General features: G+C 31.9%; 1 protein-coding gene across 1 annotated transcript; it reads right to left on the reverse strand.

Moving 5' to 3' along the window:
* Positions 1 to 6,357: 6,357 nt before the first annotated feature.
* On the reverse strand, positions 6,358 to 9,892 carry LOC130803513 (transcription factor DIVARICATA-like). Its single transcript, XM_057667636.1, has 2 exons — positions 9,138 to 9,892; positions 6,358 to 8,392 (listed from the first exon to the last, which is right to left on the reverse strand). Exons 1-2 carry the CDS (start codon positions 9,548 to 9,550, stop codon positions 7,999 to 8,001), a joined length of 807 nt encoding a protein of 268 aa, XP_057523619.1. The 5' UTR covers positions 9,551 to 9,892; the 3' UTR covers positions 6,358 to 7,998.
* Positions 9,893 to 21,247: the final 11,355 nt, after the last annotated feature.

Consider the following 21,247-nt stretch of genomic DNA (forward strand, 5'->3'; position numbering starts at 1 on the left):
ACTCCCTGTAAGCTGCTCGTAATGATAATAATACATCATAATCCGATGTTCTAACAAGCACTTCACGTAATCTTCTAATATGAGTTTGATCCTATCCTTAGAATGTAGATATAAAACAAGTTTGTAGCTAGTTTTTTACAAGAAAAAACATCTTTGAACATTGACAAGACGAGGACCTAAGATATAAACGCAACCATGTTTACTTATTTATATATAGTGCAAATTGATCAAGCTAGCCAGCATACATAGGGACAACTGATAAATATACTTTACAATTCAGCACTATAATAATACAACCAAATTAAATACAGAAAGTGATAGCAACATAACGCACTTATTAGAAAACATAGCTTAGGTGTGGAATTAACAAGACATATTCTAGCTTCTCCTTTTTTGACTAAAAAGACATAAACCAAACTGAATGGGAAATATTTTTGAGTTGGATAACACGTCAAATGTGGGGCTTTAAGAGAATTGTTCGTTCATATGGTGATTTCATTAATATAAAGGAAAAGAAAAATAAAATTAAAATAAGTTAGCTTACTTGTTAAGTAGCAATCATGGTTGGAGCTAACTTGTGATCTAACTTGATGTAAGAAATCGGAATTGAGTATGATTTAACTCAACTTGAAATAATTTGTGTATACAGATTGAATCAGATTGGTAAGATTTTAGGATTTAGAAAATGGGCCTAGACAACCCAATTAAATAACGAGGAAAAGAGGTAACCCACGTACTAACCTAAAAGAGGTTTACAACTAATGAAAAAACTTATGATAATGGTTGAGGTTCCAAGATATTTTATATACTTTAACACGCTCCTCACACTAGAATCTTTGAGCTAGAAGTGTTGATGTTACACAAACTCTCCTCATACTTTGGCAAAATATTCTACTTGAATTTGAGGTGTGGTTGAGATTTGAACCATGACCTTTTTGTCACGTTGACTTCTGATATCATGTCTAGAAACCAATTGGCATACCTTTTTTTTTTCTCCAATGTGGATCAACTTACATGTGGGCATTTGATTAATAATAGGCAATTTAACACAAGATAAACACATGACATTAATTGACCACTTTAAATATCATAGTCGAAATCTACCTTAACACCAAAATGGTCATCTAATCAATGAAAAATTAGAATATACGATTATAAATTATTTTAACTTTACATTTAAGTCATATTAATTATTGGTGTCGCTTTTAACATAACAAAATTTTTCATGTACACCAATATGCATAAAAGTATTAATTAAAAAAGGAATAAAGGCAAGGATGTTAATGGAGGAGTATGGGACGTTAAATAATTTTTATTGTCTTTCTTTTTAGTAAGATGATATGGAAAGTTTGAAGATCTACGTGGTTTTTTAGTGCTTTATTTGAAAATAGTCGAATTAGGAAAGCCACGATATGCAAAGGTAGATTGTGGCTTCGACTTAGGTTAGGTAAGATTGCTTTCTCCATATTATGTTGCTTGCGTTAAGGAAGACACTTGTACTAACTACTAACTAACCTAATAATTATGTTAATTATAACTATTCTATTGCAATAATTGTATCTAACTAATCAAGGTTTAGGGTTTCTTTATGGGTATTGTTTTAATTTTATGTATAGTTAGGACTAAACTTTATTAGATTAGGCTATGTATTACCACTACAAATATTTGAGCCAATTGTGACATTTAAATTTCAATATCATGACATTTATCAAATATCAACAAAATTTTTGGTGATACTATTGAAAGTGTGAATTAAGATTGAAATATTAGGATAATACTCTAAGAATGGTGTCATTTTGTTGAAGTGTCATAAATATTGCGTCATAATTGAAACTTTTTTGTAGTGATATTTTCGTTTTATTTTTTGGGTTATAGGGTAGATTGAGAAAAGTAGAAGATTAAGTGAGAATTAAATTTATGACTTTAGATATAATATTTGCTCTAACTGAAACAAAATCCAATTTTTAATATTACTCACTCTTTATTATACTCAACATTTCTATAAGAATGTTTGATAGGAGTATACAATATCGTGATGTTTACTTATTATGAAGCTAAGTAGTGTTATTTCACATTTTTTTAGTCATATACTACTAGTGTTTTGTTATGCTTTTCAAAAGCCAAAGATTCACTTAGTTGTTAGTACTTCCAACATTGAAAACAACATTGATCTAACATGCACATAGTTTTGTAGAGGGTATAACTAATTTTTTGAGGTATAATGTTAAGCAATAATGTTAGTTAGTAATATTTTCTTAATTTGTCAAAGATTTGCACATGTTAAGTAACATGTTAATGTAATATTCCAAATCATAGGAATATAAAGTTAACTAATATGCGCAAGTCTTTGAACAAATTAAGCAAAGAAAGCCACGTTAGAATGTGAGCACTCTAGCTCGACTTGATTGAGCGGGCTTGATCGACCGACTTTGTTTAGTTTGATCGAGCTGGCTTGCTAACGCATATTCGTATTGTAATGCATCTGTTTGATGGAATAAAGCATGAGTTAATGTAAGAAATGCATGCGTTGAACTTTGGACAAGCCTGGACATACTGAGGGGCATCATAATATACAAATAAAAGGTGATGGATACATTTTTTCCGGAGGATGCAAAATTTAGAATTACTCTCATATACAGTTAGTATTAAAGGGACTTTCCACTTATAGACAACTATGGTTAGGATCTGGGGAGGGAAGAGAGACGGCAGCTCATATCCATATAGGAGAATGCAGTTAAAGAGTCTCTCGGTAACTTTCCAAACCCATTAATAATTATTTTTGTATTGTTTTTTTCATGTTCATATTGTTCATTTGTAATAATACATGCAGAAGCAGACCTAAGGTAGAGCTTGGGGATACATAAACAATACATTTTGAAAATAAGAAGTGTGATCTTGCAATGAGCATACTTAACAACATTGATTGAACAACATACCGCGCCAGAGGATGCAACTCAAGCGCAATACAATAAGCCGTGCACGGTTCACTACCTAATTTAGCCAAATCATAATTATCTCACGATAAGACACTTTTAAAATGGTAGGTAATCCTTACCTCATTTTTTGTTGATGTTTACTTGTGAGAGAGCGTCTATCGATGAGACGACATTTAAATAAAAAGTCCATTTGCTAATAATTTTTACTAATTGGATTATTTAACTCATGTTGAGACGCTTCTCCTGGTTAAGACCGTAATTTGTGGTTTTTGTTTGTACAGGGAATTACAACATGTCTTGTATGAGACCGTCTCACGGTGAGACGGCCTCGAAATAAGAAATCTATAAGCTAAAAATTTCTATTATTTAGCTATTTAAACCAAGTATCAAGCATGTCTTGTGATGAGACCATCTCAAGAATTACAAATTTTTGTGAGACGATTTTTTTGAGAGACCATCTCTAATTGGGCCGGTCCATTATATTTTTTTTTAAATATTGTAAGTAGGTATAAAGAATGATGTAAGTAAACACTTAAGATATTAAAAATAGGCATTAAGGATACGGTAAGTAAGCATTAAAGATAATGTAAGATTAAGAATATATTAAATAGGCATTAATCTTTAATGGGCTGGGCTTTAGATATATCTCCCAAAGAGACGATCTCTTAAGAGACTAACTGCTCAAGAATTTGTGAAAAATTAAAGTGTATTGTTTGTAAAGTATCGTCTACCTTAGATGGTCCATAATAAAAGTTGAATGTTTCCTTATAAGCCTACACATTATTAAAACGGGCCATATAAAATAGACTATTCATGGCCCAGCAGGAAGGTTTCAGAATCTTCAATTTATTACAAGAACCAGATCACTGGAAATAACGAACAAAGCATTGGGCCCATATTGTTCAATGTTCATAAATATCACCACCCATAAAAGGAATTTTTGAAACAAATAGACCAAAAATAAAAAAAAATTACTCAAAGAACCTAAGAATCAAAAGTTTTCCAAATATAAGCGTGAACTTAGGTTTGGAGCTGTTCGCAGTTACTAACTGCGAACAGGTTAAATAGGATAAAGTAGTTGTTCGCAGTTAGTAACTGCTTACAGCTACTTTGACCAGTTTGACCTGTTCGCAGTTGGTAACTGCGAACAGCTACCTGCACAAAAACGTAGCAGCTTCCTTCCCTTTTTATTTCTCTTATTATACTGTTCGCAGTTAGTAACTGCGCACAGCTCCAAACCTAAGGTTTGGGATTTTCACGCTTATATTTGGAATAAGTTTGATTCTTAATTTATTTTTGTAGTTTTTTTTTTATTTTTTAGTTTATTTGTTAAAAAAATTCCCATAAAAGCTTGTTCAATTGCCAAAATTAAGTTCATGAAAAAATAGTAAGCGGAAAAATTACAAAATGATTTTGAAAAATTCACTTACTAGATAAATCACAAAAAAATGTTATTATCAAATGAAATCTCATTATCATTAAAATTGTAAATGTAAATTTATGTTTGCTATGACAGTTACCATATAAATTCGCATTTAAATTCTTGAATGAGCATTCTATTTTTTCTCCGATAAACATTTAGTATTTAATTTTTACCAAATGTCTTCTTACTAATTAACATAAAAAGTTGGTTTATCAACCAATACTTTTAGCTGATCAAACCAACTAATAACTTCAGCCAATAACTACAATCAACAATTATTTGCAAAACAGACACAAAGCCCACTAGACATTCACATTTTGCCAGTGTCAAAACAATAGCCCTAAAAATCTGATCTTTATGTGATTAGCTTTTAAAAATCTCATCGACATCTACATTCTATAAAAATCTAACCGTTACAAGTTACAAAATAATTATAAAATTAAATAAATGTTAAATTTTTTAAAAGAAATAAGAGCTAAGCTTTGATTATATTTTCAAAAGTTGATTAGTTAAAGATTGAATTTTTAGAACTTAATTTTCGTTGTAATGAATTGTACTTAATCAATTTGGAAATGGAGAGCATTAGTGTCCATATTTGTGTTTAGAAAATCAAATTATGTTGTGCCAATAACTTTTTTTTCTTTCTTTTTCTCTGTTATTATTTAATGGGTTTATTAATTGCTCTTTTTAGTTTTGGCTTCATTAGTAACGTTATCAATTTATCATTTGATAGGTAACTTAACAGAATTTTGATACAACTTTTTTTATTTAGACATTTTTTTTTATTTGATCTTTTTACTCGCCTTAGATTAGCTCTGATAACCGAGGTCTTGGCAAGCTAGCACTATCTATTACTTCCTCTAGTTTCTCAAAGTTGTCCAATGAATGTCTACGACAATTAAAAAAAAAATAGAAAGTTTTTGATTGTAGATATATTATTTTACTGAATAATAAATTTAATTTAGAAAAAATGAGCATTATAAGCATTAAAAAAATTAAAATAAAATAAGTAGAAAAAATATAGGGATTACAATAATTAAAAAAATATTTAGATAAAGTTAGTGATAAATAAAGTTAGTAAAATACATGTGGAGACCATAAGCATTAATAAAACATTAAAATAAAGATAAACAATGTTAATTAAGTCCATATTTCTTTAGAACACAGTAATAAATGAAACGATAACAAATGAGAATAATTTTAAGGAAGTTGAGTATTTTTTTTCATTATTTATCAAAATTACCTTTTTTTTTCTTTTCTTTTTATACATAATTCTCTTCTAAGATCCATATCCTTTGATTTCAAAATATGAATCTAAAACCTTTTAATCATATTGCAACTTGCTTGAAAAAGAATCTAAAAAAATCGAATATTTTTTATTTTGTGGAATGATAGATCAACTCAATCATTAAACTTTATAGAAAAATTTAAAAAAACCGTCTTATATAAAAATTTATAAATAAAACGTGTTTTTACTCATTAAAAACAAAATGTTAAGCCGAAAGTAGATATAAAGATTCAATTCTTTCCTTATCTCTACCCAACACCTTATAATTCAAAGTTTAAAGAGATGAATTAATTCCTTATTCCCTAACAAAGAAGGAATCAAAAAGGATACAATTCAAGATAATGGAATATTTTTACTATTAAGCTTCCTAGGCCATTTGAAAAGAACAGTCAAAATTTTATTCTATCTAATGGAGATAATGGAGATGCTTTGTTCCCACAAACAAGGTAAATTGTGCACACTATTTTTTTCATAAATATTTTTTTCTTTTCGTTCCAATTATAAAATTGATGTTCCATAAATAATTTTAATAGAAATTTGTTTATACGTTTTCTTAATATTTTATTTACAAATAAATCTCTGGTAATTATTTCTAAGTTACTAAGGTATTCTTCAGCTTTATCTTGATATATAAAAAATATTGTAAAAGCGTATACTTTTATATTACTTAAATTTATTGACCAATAATTTTATGTAAAGTTAGCTGGTAAAAAGGTGAAAATAATAAGGGGATCTTTTGTGATCTCCCATCTTTGCATGGTTATCCATTAGTAAGAATAAAGTGGGTTATAATTTTATGACTGTAATATGTTTTTTTTATGTAAAAGACTGATATTAATTTAAATTAAATTCAAATGTAATTTGCATTTTTTGCTAAGTAATACTTACTCTATCTATTTGCAATTGCACCCTTAGAATTCAAAAAATTCTCAGATATTTAAGTATTTTTTAAGGTGCAAACTTAAAAGGACGAAGGGCGAGTATGAGTTATTAGTGTTTTTTTTATAATGTAGTTTAAATATCAACTATAAAAGACAAAAAAAGTATCTATTATTCATTACCCATTGAGTTTTTAAAAACTATATTTACGAACAATCTTACAATAGAACTTGTAACGACCAATGTTGTTTGTTTGAAAGTGGAATTCAGAGTCAGCCCAATGAATAAGTGACGGTGATGAATGGTTAGGTCACCTTGGCCATGTTCGGATCCACTAAAAATCTTATGAAGGGTTGTAATGTTATACATTTAGGAGAAGAGAAAAAGCAATCAATCAGATTCAAAGGTTTTACTCGCTAGGGTCACCTCTTTTTAGTCAGCTAATTTGGCTGCTGCTTTTTTGGTGTGACATGGGTCTTCATCCTACTTGTCTAGATTCTTCTAAATTAATCCTTATTATAGACCTCCTCCACGTAAGGTTTAATTTAAATTTTTCATTCACTTTTATTTCTAGTGAAATTATTAGCGTCGGTTATAAAGGAGATAAGACTCTTGTATAATGAAGCGTAATAGAATATAACCTATATCTTTGAGCTTCAATCATCAACTTAAATTTCCGTTTGAATTAATTACTTAACAAGTTGATACTTATGTTAATCCCCAAAAATAAAATAAAATGGGCTTGATTAATATTCATATTCATAAATAGTATATATCCTGTGTGATTCAGTGTGAATGATGTGAGTATAATTTGGGTGGAAAATTAGTCATGTTCATTATATGAATCTTTGCTCTAGCAATTGTGCAAAAATTGTAATTTAAAAATTACTTCTTTGCTGTATAAGTCGGCTGCAATTTTCATTTATGTTTGGCGCATTTTATTTACAACATTACTTTTTATAAAATGATTCTCCTCACTTTCTTCCTTCTCTTACTTGTAAGTACCATCTAAATTTTTTTTGTTTTGTTTTCCCAACTAAACTGTTGAAGAATATAACATATAAGGCTTCAACTATCTGCATAAGCTTTTGGTTAAGTTAATTCTTTGACATGGTATTAGAGTCAACGTGACAAAAGATCACAGGTTCAATTCTCAACCACCTCTATTTAAAGTAGAATATTAAGCATCAAGTATGAAAAGGGTCGTATTGCATCCACACTTCTAACCTAAACAGAGATCACATACTCAATTTTTTCATTGTTTTTACTCTAAACTCTCAAAACCCATCTATGGATTAAAACTAACTATCAAGCAATAAATTCAGAATTCAAATATACAATATACCCATCAAAAGATTCAGATTAATGATGATAAATATGTCAACAAATAACTATACTGATCAATTTGAGACATAATGTATCATACATGAACTATAAGAAATAGTTACCAGTTCTGTTTCTTATCCCTTACTCTAATGTGATCCTACATAGGCTGAGGCTCCTTGGTAGACTGTGCTGTACAGATTCTGGCTCCCATGACTCGGGTTTATAACCATTAACGCATCACCATTCGAGTTACTCCAATCGACTAGCATCTTAGGCATTATGTTGATCGATTTCTCGAGTAAAGGGAATGGTGCACAATTGGTTTCTGAAATGGGTGGAATTGTACTATTATCTGATAGATTAGCAGTTGTGATATCATGTATGCTAGGCCTTCTTTTATCCTTTCCTCCTGAATTTTGCCTTAAGAAGTATTTTTGGGCATGGCTAGCTACTTGGGTTGGTGTCTTTGTGATTACAAAGTAGCGCGATATGTTCCTCCAATCGCCTTTGCCATGCTTCTGAAGGCCGAGTAGAAACCGCCTGCAAAATACTCGTCATTACTCATATCGTTACACATTAAGGTTTCGACATTGTCAGTTGTGTTGTTGTCGAAATTAAGATTTTGACATTGTTATACCGTTTATTTTCTTTTCATAGTAATAATCTTAGTTTAATTGAATTAAAAATCTATAAAAGTCAATGTCTAAATCAATAGTAATCAGAAAGAATAAATACTAGTACTTTATCAGTCTTGTTGAACATAATTTGTTAAGTCTAACACATACCACAGTTAGTAAAAGATCTAAAAACCGACAAACTCTTTCAACAAACCCAAAAAAAAAAAAATCAAATTCAACATATAAATCCAATCCAATTCAGCTTATAGTGTAAAAAGTTGAAAATTCTAACATTCAAAATCAATCCAATATACCCAAATTCAAGAACCCATATGGAATAGAGATGATAAACAAGTGGGGATCTAAAACAAAATCAAATAAATATCGATAATATTTTAAAAAATATAGTTAAAACCCAAGTCGATGTATTAACATTGTAAAAAAAGTTCTACCAGCTTAACCAACATATGCTGTCAGTTTAACATCATTAACTGAATGCCTTAGAGGAGATATGGGCATGAATTTAGGAGGTATGTGTAGTGAATGAATATGATATAAAAAGTTTTACCTGCCATTTATTAGTAAATATGAAGTCTTATACCGCTCATACCCACCCGGCCCGCCCCATTACAAAATACCATTAAATTCATAGGGAAATGTGAACTTACTTATGCTCATCTTCAGTCCAAGGAACACCCTTTTTCCTCTCTTGTTCAAGAGGCCTAACCATAGCAGAAGACTTTTTTCTAAAAGTATCAAACCTTGTATTATCAACCCATTCCAATGTGAAAGGAGAAGAAGAAACAAGATTATAACCAGGAATTGGAACTAAACCAGCTTCAATATCACTAACATCTTCTAATAATTCTTGATATTGTTTAATTACATCTCTAACAGATTTCCCAGGAATCATACCAGCAATTCTAGACCATCTATCAGGTGTATTATCATCAAATATTGCTAATGCTTTCTCAAATTGCTTGTTCTCTTCTTTAGTCCAATTTGTACTCTTTAAATCACCAGGAAATAACCAATTATAATTGGAATTTGAGAACAAGGAATTTGGATATATTGCACCCATTTAGCCCTTTTATTGTAATATTTTTTGGGGTTTAAATTAAATCTTTGAATTTAGTTTCTCTCACTAGAAAGATTAAAACTTTTTTTTGGGTTTTTTTTTGATTATTGAAAAGGGTGAAATGGGGTGAATTTAAAGGGTGGGTATTGGGTAATGGGTTGATGATCAAAATAGCTAAACACAAATAAAAAGAGGGAAAATAGTGGTAATGGTAAGTAATAGAAAAAAAAAGGAACATGAATTTTTAGAATAACCCAAATGAATTTGGAATCATTTATGAGAATAGAGAATTAGAATAGTCCTTCTTTCTTTCATTCAATATATTCAATTCAAGAAAATGGAAGAATCCTTACTAGTATACTACAACTATAAAGACCTAAACTTTTTTCTTTAAATAAAATTATTTTTTAACAATAAAAAATTATCAACAACTATAATGTCTGAGTCTTAATTTTAAAAGATCATCCCAATTGTGAATGCTTATATTGTCGATCTCAAGTTCGATTAAAAAAAATGATAAAATAGTAACAACCAGCTCAGTAAAATTTAGTTAGATTTGGGAAGACGAACCAAACATAAATAGCAAAAAGCCAAAAACCATAAAATATAAAAAAATAAAAATTGAAAAAGGCACCGACTTTGTCCTCCCAAAGCACTAAAAATATTTGAACTAGTGCAGACCCTACCAAAATACTGGTACCTTACAACTTGCATATAGTCTACAGGAAGAAAAACATGAACAAAAAGTAAAAGTGAAGAACAATTTCATCCACCAGAAGTATAATTATTATTAATAATTATAATATATGAATTATGAATTATTAATAAGATTATATATTATGGAGTAACGGATGAAAAACTACAGCAGTAGTTTTGATTTTTTTTTTTTAAATTTTTTTTTATTCCAAAAAGGAATCAGTTTTCAAATATGTCTCTCTTAATTGAAGGAATTTGTTAATTCTTTTCCATATTTATAGCATCCAAAATATTAATTTCCATAATTTTTTATAATTTAATTTATGAGATCAATAGAGAATTTTTTTAGACAGAGAAATTTACATAGAGAAAAATGATAATGCGTGGTGAATTTCATCACGATTATGATTGAAGATCTCCTCTTAATGCTTATAAGAATGATGTTTTTGAGAATGAAGGTGAGATTCATGAGGAATTCGTGACCCAATAAAAAGGTAAATTTAGATTTTTTATTTTAATTTTTAAATTTCATTATTTTGATGTTTGTTCGATGATGATTTATATTTGTTCATTGATCATGGTTAACAAAAAATTCAATATTGAAAGTATCAAGTTTTCAATAATTTTTAGTATTTGCAATTTTTTTTTTTCTTTCTAAATTTGTCTTATTTTTAGAGGTTGAAGATGATGTTCTTCAAACTATAATGAATCTTCTTTCTAAATGGAATGGAATATTTACTTTTGAGTCGGATTAATATATGTTCTTTGAGTTTGAACTGTATGTTCCTTACATTACCAATTATGTTCTTTTGAATAATTTACATTTTTTTTATATTAATTTAGAATATCTAATAATTATGTTTTTTTTTTTTTCCTTTTTTGTAATCAGGATTATGAAGGTTAATGAGAAGTTTTTGGGACAATGATGGAAATTTAGATCTAAAGAGCATCCATAATATTAATAAGGACCTCCAGGCTCCATGTTATTGATAAAGAACACGATATTATCCTGTAATGAACAATACATTAATTAACCATTAAACAATGAATATTATGTGACTATAGAAGTACATTAAACTTCTCATCAAAGTTATATTATAAACAAATATAATGTGCATCATCTTTTCTGATAAAGAACGTTGTTAAATTATACAAAGAACTTTACAAGTTATACGCTTGGACACTAGGTTAAATTAAAAATGAATATAAAAAATATTAATAATGAACATGATATTACTATAAAATGAACATTATTTAAATTTTAACTAGCATGACAAAATTTTTAAAAAGAAATTTTTATTTTAAAATAGAATTTTAAATTTTAACATAGAATTATTATGAGAAACTACTTTTCTTAAAATGATTTACCATTAGATGCGGACTAAAAAGATAAAGTAGTAATTATTTTTTACTTATTTAAAACCAATGTTAAAAAATTGTCGCATTCTTTACTTTTTAACAATATGTTTTTTTCACTCTAATTATATGTTCTTTACATGGTGTTCTTTATGTGTAACTGTGTAAGCAGTCTAAGCACTATGTACTTCCCGAGTGTACCTTGCTCGATACACTCGGGTGTATCAATCAACCCAAAAAAAATTAAATTTAGAAGGGAGAAACTTTCTAGTTCATGTATCCCTATTTAAAAATGGACCAAACAATTTAGGAATTTTTGAAAAAAATAAGACATTTTGTCAAATTTTTTCCCAAAATAAGCTTGTATCAAACTTGATTCTCCAAATAAGCGTCCGTACATACGAAGCTAGGTTTGGTATTAAGTCGCACTTAATAACAGCGAACTAAGAGAAAAAAAAAATTATAACAGGCATGAAGTCGCTGTTACTAACAGCGACTTAAGCTTTGACCGGTCAAAGCTAAAGTCGCTGTTAGTAACAGCGACTTCATGTCTGTTATAATTCTCCAGTTTTCCTTCTTCCTTATTTCACTCGTTCTTCATTCGCGATTTTCAACCTACGAAAATCTCCCTCTTCTTTCTACCATTAAAATCAATTTCAATCCTTCAATTAATCTCATCAAATTTCAAGTTTTTACTAGTAATTAGTTCTTTCATCCTCCTACGTTCACTCAAGGTACAATTTTTTTTGTGTTTTTTTCTATTTTCGAAAATTAGGGTTCACAAAATATTAATGAATTTTGACATAAATGTAGGTTCATAAACTTGCAATTTACTATTTCTTGTTGATCTACAGCTTATTAAGGTACGTTTTTAGTATAAATTTTTAGTTGTTGATTTTCAAATGTATGTCATCATGGTTATTTACACTTAAACTCTATGAATATGTCAAATATACTTGTTATTTGCAATGATCTTCATAATGAGGTTGTTTGTTTATGAATGTAATGTAGAAAATGTTTGAGTTTAATGTAGAGAATGGTTGAATGCAAACCCTAAATTTGAGTTTATTTTAGAGAATGTTTGAATGTAAACCCTAAATGTAATCATTGTTGTTATATATGTATATATTTATGAACTTGATGGTGATGATGATTTTATACGTATTGTTGTAGAAATGGCTTCATTTCGTGTGACTGTTGTATGTTTTTGGAATGGTTCAATTCGATCAAGTGGTAGCAATGTTAAGTATGTTGGGGGAAGACGTAAACTGTTTGCATGCAACTCAAACATGGATTTGAATGAATTTAAACATTTTATATGCTTTAAGATTGGCATTGACACTACAAGAAGTACTATTAATGTAAGTTTTAAGTGCAATATGAGTGGAGAATTGTTAGCTCTTCCGGTTGAGGATGAGGAGGCTATAGATGCAATGTGGGAGTATTCAAAGTCTACCTCTACTCCTTCCTTAGAGTTATATGTAGAAGAGGTACCCTTAAGGAATGAAGATGTCAATGTTGTAGAAACAAATGCATTCCTGAATGTAACTTCTTCTGCTCCTTTTCATACGCCCTTTCCTACTGAAGAAACCCAAAATCCCATTATGCCATATTCCTCTTCTCCTTCGAATGATGATACTTTTAACTTAGTAGATACAAATGAGCCTTGGGATGATGTTAATAGCGAGAGTAATGAATTCGTTGAAGCTCCTTCTGAGGACGATGTGGGTGTTGACGAGGAGGCTCTAGCTAATGACATGAGCCTAGGCAACATTTCAACAATCGTTGCTCCTGCACCTTATGCACTAGTTCTCCCTCTAGATGAACACGTTGACGACAACTCTTGGAGGTCTTGGGCATGTGATACAACCTACACCGATGAAGGAGAGTTTCAAAAGGGTATGATGTTTGATAACAAGGATGCCTTGTTGGACGCTGTTAGGTTGTATCATATTCATAGGAACGTTGAGTACCGAACTGAGACTTCAAATCAAACCGTGCTCACGTTGAAGTGAAAGAGAGGGTGTGCTTGGAGGCTTAGGGCTAGGAAGAGCTCCTATTCACCTTCATGGGAGATTGTTACATATAAAGGGAAGCATGGGGCTTGTGTATTAAGTACTGAAAATGTGTCAGCTGGACACATTCATTTGACATCTTCCGTAATTAACAATCTTATTAGAAACTGTGTTGCCCAAGACCCTCAATTAAGGTCTCCGTGGTGCGACAAATTGTCAAAGACCAATTTGGTGTAGAAGTGACCTATAAGCGGGCATGGTGTGATAAACAGCAAGCCCTTCTGTCCATCTATGGGACATGGGAAGATTCTTATCCTCTACTCCCACGCTTCTTGAAAGCACTGCAACTTTCTAACCCTGGGTTGTAGTTGAGTGGTTCTTTAAGGAAGACAATGATGTTGGTGTGTACGTCCGTCCAAGTATTAGAACTTTCCAACGTGTGTTCTGGGCTTGTCGACGGTGTGGTAGTGACGGTCACAACACCAGAACTTGCACGTCAAGGTAAACAGTATCTGTACTTGAACATAAAGACAACGGAAACAAATAAATAACATAAACAGTATCAGTATTTCTTAACTCTTTTTATGTATAATCATAACAACAACTTAGTTATTGTTGAATTGCAGTAGAGATGGATCCAGCAGCTCCAGGCCCTCACGACCCTAGTGTGCTGACGATGCAGGTAGATCATAGGAGCAGTGTACTATGGGATGTCCAGGAAGTCAACTTAGTATTTTGAATGTATATGCCTTAATACTTTAACTTTATTCTAATTTAATCTTTGCGTTTAGGTGTCCGACACAGAGACCATATACACCAGGTATCCTGACTCTGCTCCATGGGAGATTAATGCTAGGATCATCCCATACCTTCAGCAAGCGAGGTTGTACGACTTCCACCTCATCGCGTATGGGAGAGTCGATCGGGCGCTAGTAACGGCTTTAGTCGAGCGGTGGCGCCAAGAGACCCATACCTTCCACCTACCTCTAGGTGAGGCTACTGTCACTTTACTTGACGTAGCTATGCTCACACGGCTTCCCATTGAGGGACATGCCGTGTGCACCGTTGAACGCCAACGCGAAAGTTGGCAAGACATGGTGCATCGGGTATTGGGAGTCCGACCTCCCGCAGAGGTCGCCAAAGGGAGTGCGTTGCGCGTAACATGGCTCGCGCAAAACTTCTCGCAACTTTCTGAAGGTGCTGATGAGGCTACCGTTGAGAGATACGCTAGGGCGTATCTCTTATATTTGATTGGCGCTGTCTTGTTCTTTGACAAGACTGGCAACAGGGTACAGCTTTTGTACTTAACGTTGCTTGATGCGCCATGGGAGGTCATCTCCGGTTATAGCTGGGGTTCTGCAGCCCTAGCGTATCTGTACAGAAAACTTTGCGACGCTTCACATAAGAACGTGAAGGAGATCGCGGGGCCACTAATTATCCTCTAGGTAACACTAACTTCACATGTTAACACTTTGTTTCTTAATATGTTCTTATGTTTTGTTTACTTACTTATATTTGTAATTCATAGCTTTGGACGTGGGAACACCGACGATGACACAGTTTGTAAGTATTCTTCAAAGTTGATTATTAAGCATAGAAGTTACATGTTATACATTTCGTTAACACTTCAGTCTTAATGCAGGCACAGGGCATTGCATCTGTCATCAGATCCACCCAGGAGGAGCCTGTACGGGATATTGCCCAAGGCATACTCCACGGGACACAGTTTCAGCACTTCATTTCAGAAGTCGCTGTACCCGACACCAGTATGTACGAGCAGGGGTCGTCTCCTTATCATGACGACGTTCATCTTGAGGAGGTAGATTTAACGTGCCCTGACTATGGTGCCGGGTCCTCACAGGGTGCTGGATCATCCCACTATCAATCACCTCCCCTATCCGAGTGTCATGCGATGGCCTCTTACTATCGTAGGAGGCGTCGAAAACCGTCACAGTTAGACAGGGTACAGGAGGAGGATTAGCATTAGTATACTTTTTGTATATATTGAACATTAGTGACGTTTTGTATGTATTGAACATTTGTACATATTGAATATTTGTAACATTTGGACTTTTGTGTATAATTTGTAATATATATGTAGATGTATTGCTCAGAGCTAGCGGCGATGAATGATTCGACAAAGAATTACGTACTTATTTAATCAAACTCAAACAGACAATCATATTCAAAGCTCTTCAATACAATACTTCTTTGACATCTAGGGAACACATATGATATATTACCATAAGTAAACATTCAAAAATAATAACAACGGCTATTTATAGAACATTTATAAATAATATTAACATTTATAAGTAAACATATATTACCTTCAAAATCGATTAACTAAATTACAGTTTGGATACAATGAAGTAGAATAAGAATGGAGTTTAGATACAATGAAGTAGGGAAATGATGGAGTTATTTATAGAACATAATAACAACGGGTATTTTTAACTTTATAACGACTATTTTTCAATTTTACAACGACTACTTTAAATCATACAAAAGAGAGAAGAAATGGTCAAAATTTTGGTCAGCCCTAAAGTCGCTGTTACTAACAGCGACTTAATGGTTGACTGGTCAAACCATTAAGTCGCTGTTAGTAACAGCGACTTTAAGGCTGACTACAATTTTGATGTTTTCTCTAAGTTCGCTGTTATTAAGTGCGACTCAATACCAAGCCTAGCTTCGTATGTACGGACGCTTATTTGGGGAATTAAGTTTGATACAAGCTTATTTTGGGAAAAAGTTTGACAAAACGTCTTATTTTTTTCAAAAATTCACAATTTAGGAGGGAAACTCATAAAGGCCCACTTCAACCTTTAACAAAACCAAGCCCAAAATAAAAGCCCAATTTACTCACGTAATCAAACTGAGAAATTTTGAAACAAATAGCCTAAAAAATAAAAAAAATTACAAAAATAAACTGAGAATCAAAAAAATTCCAAATATAAGCGTGAAAATCTCAAACTTGTGGTTTGAAGCTGTTCGTAGTTACTAACTGCGAACAGCTATTTTGTCCTTTATGGTTGTTCGCAGTTACTAACTGCGAACAGCTATGCTTATATTTTTTTTTTTTGCTAATTTTTGAGTTGTTATTTGTTCTAATTGGTTGAGAGACATCAAACTAAGTAATTACCAGTCAATGTATGTTTCAAGCGGGATGATTCATCGCCAAAACTCCGATCATTCGGTAAGTGAAATCTTCGAGGCTATGTTAAAGTAATTAAACATATATACACAACAAAATATATGCCAATGTTTTAAATATACAATTAAACAAACATATATATATATATATATATATATATATATATATATATATATATATATATATATATATATATATATATATATATATATATATATATATAAACAAAAGTTAAACATTAACGGTCACGACCCTCCCTCATCTACCCTATCCAACTGAGTTGGTCTCCTAGGAGTAAGAGGCGGTCGGGTGTAGCTCCGGCATTAGAGGGGACTGGTACTGTGATGGCCCAGTCCTTGAGGTCCCCGCAGCGCCAACGGGGTATGAATGGTCCATCTCCTCCAAAAGATAGTCATAAGCAGGAGATGAGACGTGTGTATGGGCGGTAGTCGGCAAGGACTCTGCAGCGACTTCCGGTATGAAGTGTTGGAACTACGTGCCGACGAGCATTCCATGCGCAATCTCCCTCACCGGCTCCTCGTGGCTGTACCGCATCACTGCCGCCGCACCTTGTGGTGCCTGCAATTAATATTTCGTTAATTAAATATTATATTATGTAATCGGCAACTTAATCACTTAAATGGAAATGAAGACTTACAAATTAGATCATCGTAGGCGCAGCAGGTGCGTAATGTGCTGCTGCAATGATGGCACATGGTGTCATCCATCTGCGCGTGATGGACAGGAACCACGACATGTAGTCCGGTGTAGTAGGTGAGCCATGAACATCGATTGGTGCACCTTGGGCCAGTAGCTCTAGTCTACGATCCCAACGAGCGATGTGGCATTGTCAAGCTTGCAGACTTATGGGATGGCAAAACCTGTGAGTTTCATATTTTGATATAATAATAAAGTAGATATTAGTGCAATTAATTACACTATATATGTAACAAAATACTTCCCAAACTTAGCTATTTTGTAGCTAGGTTTTCTATCGGTAAACAATCAACAATAGAAACAACATTTGCAAAACTTATGCTTCCACTTTTATCTTTTAAAATTACTCCTAATTCTAAGTCTAGTCATCCACACACATAATTTTACATCCTTTGACAAATCCATGCTCTTTGACTTATGTTAATTTTTAGTTGCAACAAAAGAATTTTTTATGTATTACAAATAATACCCCTTTGTAGGAACTAAAAATTAACGGAGGTAGTATTTAGATACCATAGGGGATTTAGGCAAAGCTAAAGCTACTACAGGGTTGGATGAAAATTTTTTATGCACCAATTTTTTTTTTTTTTTATTTAATTATATTTACTCTTTATTTTTTGAAGCGATATTTTACTCACTTTTAACATGCGTAAAAGATTAATTAATGAAGAAAACTTACCCTTAGAATCAGCGGCATCTCTCTTGAGAGACCGTCTTTTCTATAGACGGTTTTCAAAAGCCTAGTCCATTATGTTAATTTAAAAAAAAAGACTGATGCGCGCGTGTAATTATAATCTGAAAAGTCACATAATATATTTGGAATTATAACAACATATATATATATATATATATATATATATATATATATATATATATATATATATATATATATATATATATTTGAGGTTATAACATAATATATATGAGGTTATAACAACATATATTTGTGGTTATAACATATTATATTTGGAGTTATAACATAATATATAGTTCGGTATATAATGGTCTATGTTTGAGGGTATAGTATTTTTATAACACCAAATATATTATGTTATAACCCCAAATATATGTTATTATAACTCCATATATATTATATTATTACTTCAAATATACATTGTTACAACACTAAATATATTATGTTATAACCCCAAATATATTATGTTATAACCATAAATATATGTTGTTATAACCCTATATATATTATGTTATAACCTCAAATATATATATTGTTATAACTTTAAATATATTGTGTTATAAAAAATAAATTATGTTATAAACTTCAAATATATGCTGGTGTAATACCAAATATATTATGTTATACCCCAAATAAATGTTGTTATAACCCCAAATAAATGTTGTTATAACCCCAAATATATTATGTAACTTTTCACATTACAATTACAGTTACACGCGCGTCAAATTTTTTTTTAAATTAACCTAATGGGCTGGACTTTTGAGAACTTTCTTTAAAAAAGACGGTCTCAAGTAAGAATTGTTGTAGAATCAGATGCATGTATAGTAGAGGTACCCAAGATTGGACAGAGTTTGAGTCAAATTTTCAAGCCATATAAGAATGGGCCCAATCCGATACATTTGAATATCATGGGCCTAAAGCCCTGAAATAAATTGGGCCTTTATCCATTCTAAAGTCTGGGTCTTTAAAACTAGGCTTCAATCCCTTGAAAAGTTGAAACAGCAAAACTGGTATGCGAGATGGAGAGAAAAAATAAAGATTGTTCGTTCCCGGTGCAGGAGGAATTCAGGTAATTAATTATTTAATTAGTAAATTTCTCCTATAAAAAAATTTACATTTGAATGTCTGATGTGAATATTTCTTTGATATATGGTAAATGCGAGAACTGTGAATCACTTGTTCAAATTCCATTTGATGATAATATGATAGTATTTGTTTCAAATTGAAGAATTTCTTGAGCAATTGATGTCTTTTGATATAATTCAATTTAGTTGCTCGCTAGTTGTTCGACAATGGATTTCGAGTTTTGAGATTGCTCGACAATAATTTTTGTTCGTACTTTTAAACTGAATATTTCTGTTACTTTCTCTATAGTTGTGAAATGAACTTAAAAGCCCTTTTGCAAATTATCTGTAGATATTCCAAGGTGATGGGATATTCTTACATTGTGCTGAAGGGTGATTACCCTTGCAAAAGTTAAATTCCTCTATTTCGAGAGAAATTTTTTTGTATCACCGCTTAATGCTCTAATATCAAATTTAGGCCTTGGATATTATATGGTTTATCAAGGATATATCTTGTTGGAATTTCACCCAAATTTGACCATTAGGAACAGATAGAGAAAGGAAGGAGAGAGGATTATGGGAATTATTTAGCTTTGAAATGAGATGGAATGCACCGGGAATCTATGATTTTACTCGAAAGTAACAAGAATCACCTCAGGCTAGATTGCTAGACCAACTCTCCTATCTAAATGACCAGTCTTCTTTCTTGTTCGAGACAATGTGTAAGGCTCAAAAAACGAACTAAGTTGGAAAAATCAAGTCTTCTTGTGTTGGCTAATCGATCATAAGTGGTGGTGGTGTTAGAATTGGGATCGGTTAAAGCTTCTGCCACTCGTTTCCTTTTGTCATGCTCTTATTTTTATCTGTTTGTCTGTGTTAGTTCTTTTTGCTTTCAATTCCAGGAGACGAGTTCTCTTAGTTTGCTTCAGCAAATGAGACTCTTAAGAGTTAGTGTATGAGCTTTAGAGTGGAGCTACCCAACTTCTTCCTATCACTCTCAAGGATACTTCCAAGTTAGTTTAGGGCATTAAGTGCTATTGCTCTATCAAGGGCTTAATGTTCGTCGTAGTTCCCTTTTTGATCGTCCTACATGCTATGTGCCCTGGATGAATTAATTATGCACATTTCTGTTTGCCTGTGTTGTGTGACAAATTTCATTATTTTTCTGCACTGCTCTTCTGTTTGATCTTCGAATTTCTTCACTGCTGCTTTGACAAACCACCACTACATCCTGCTTCTGCTTTTAGTATCCTTATTTTGTGTCAGTTCTTCTTCACAGCCCCATGCACTAATTCTTTAAGAGTTACTTTATTATCATTGGTTGTACTCAGGTCTCCCTTCTTCAACCATATACCTTTAGATATAACCTCCTGGAGATTCCTGAAGAGTGAAGACTGTGTTTAACCCTCCATCTTGTAGCGAATCCATCTCACCTTTTCATATTGCTGGTTTCCATTTTCCACCAGTGTTAGGGTCTCTCTCACTTCTCGAATAATTGTTAATGCTATTCTATTCATGTTGCATCTTTTTTATATAAAAAAATAATAATAAATAATTAAAAAAAAAAAAAAGAGGCTATATCCCTGTGTACTCTGTAGTTCCTTTGCATAGACATGGGTAATGGAATAATATTAGTATGAACTAAAGACTTATCACAGTATTATGGTATACTTTCGAATTTTCGATGCTTTAAGTCTTGCAGTCTTCAGTCCAGGCTTCAATACGATGGCCAGGCTTCAGAAGTTTTCTGTAAATATTTTATGCAGCTGCCAGAAACTAGTTTGGTCATTTTTTGTGGTGCATAAACAGATTCAGGTTATTTAGATGCAAGTATTGCATACTTTTTCTTAATCATTTTCGCTTGTGTTTCATATAGGTGTCAAGAGTGCTAAAGATGTTTAATTTGGAGAGCTTTTCCCTGAATCTAAAACTATTTAGTCTTTGCCAAAAGTACGGAGCATCAATCCCTCTAAAAGAACTAGAATCAAAGCAGGGCCCTTGATG

This window comes from Amaranthus tricolor, chromosome 17 (genome assembly GCF_026212465.1).
Source record: "Amaranthus tricolor cultivar Red isolate AtriRed21 chromosome 17, ASM2621246v1, whole genome shotgun sequence".
NCBI lineage: Eukaryota > Viridiplantae > Streptophyta > Magnoliopsida > Caryophyllales > Amaranthaceae > Amaranthus > Amaranthus tricolor.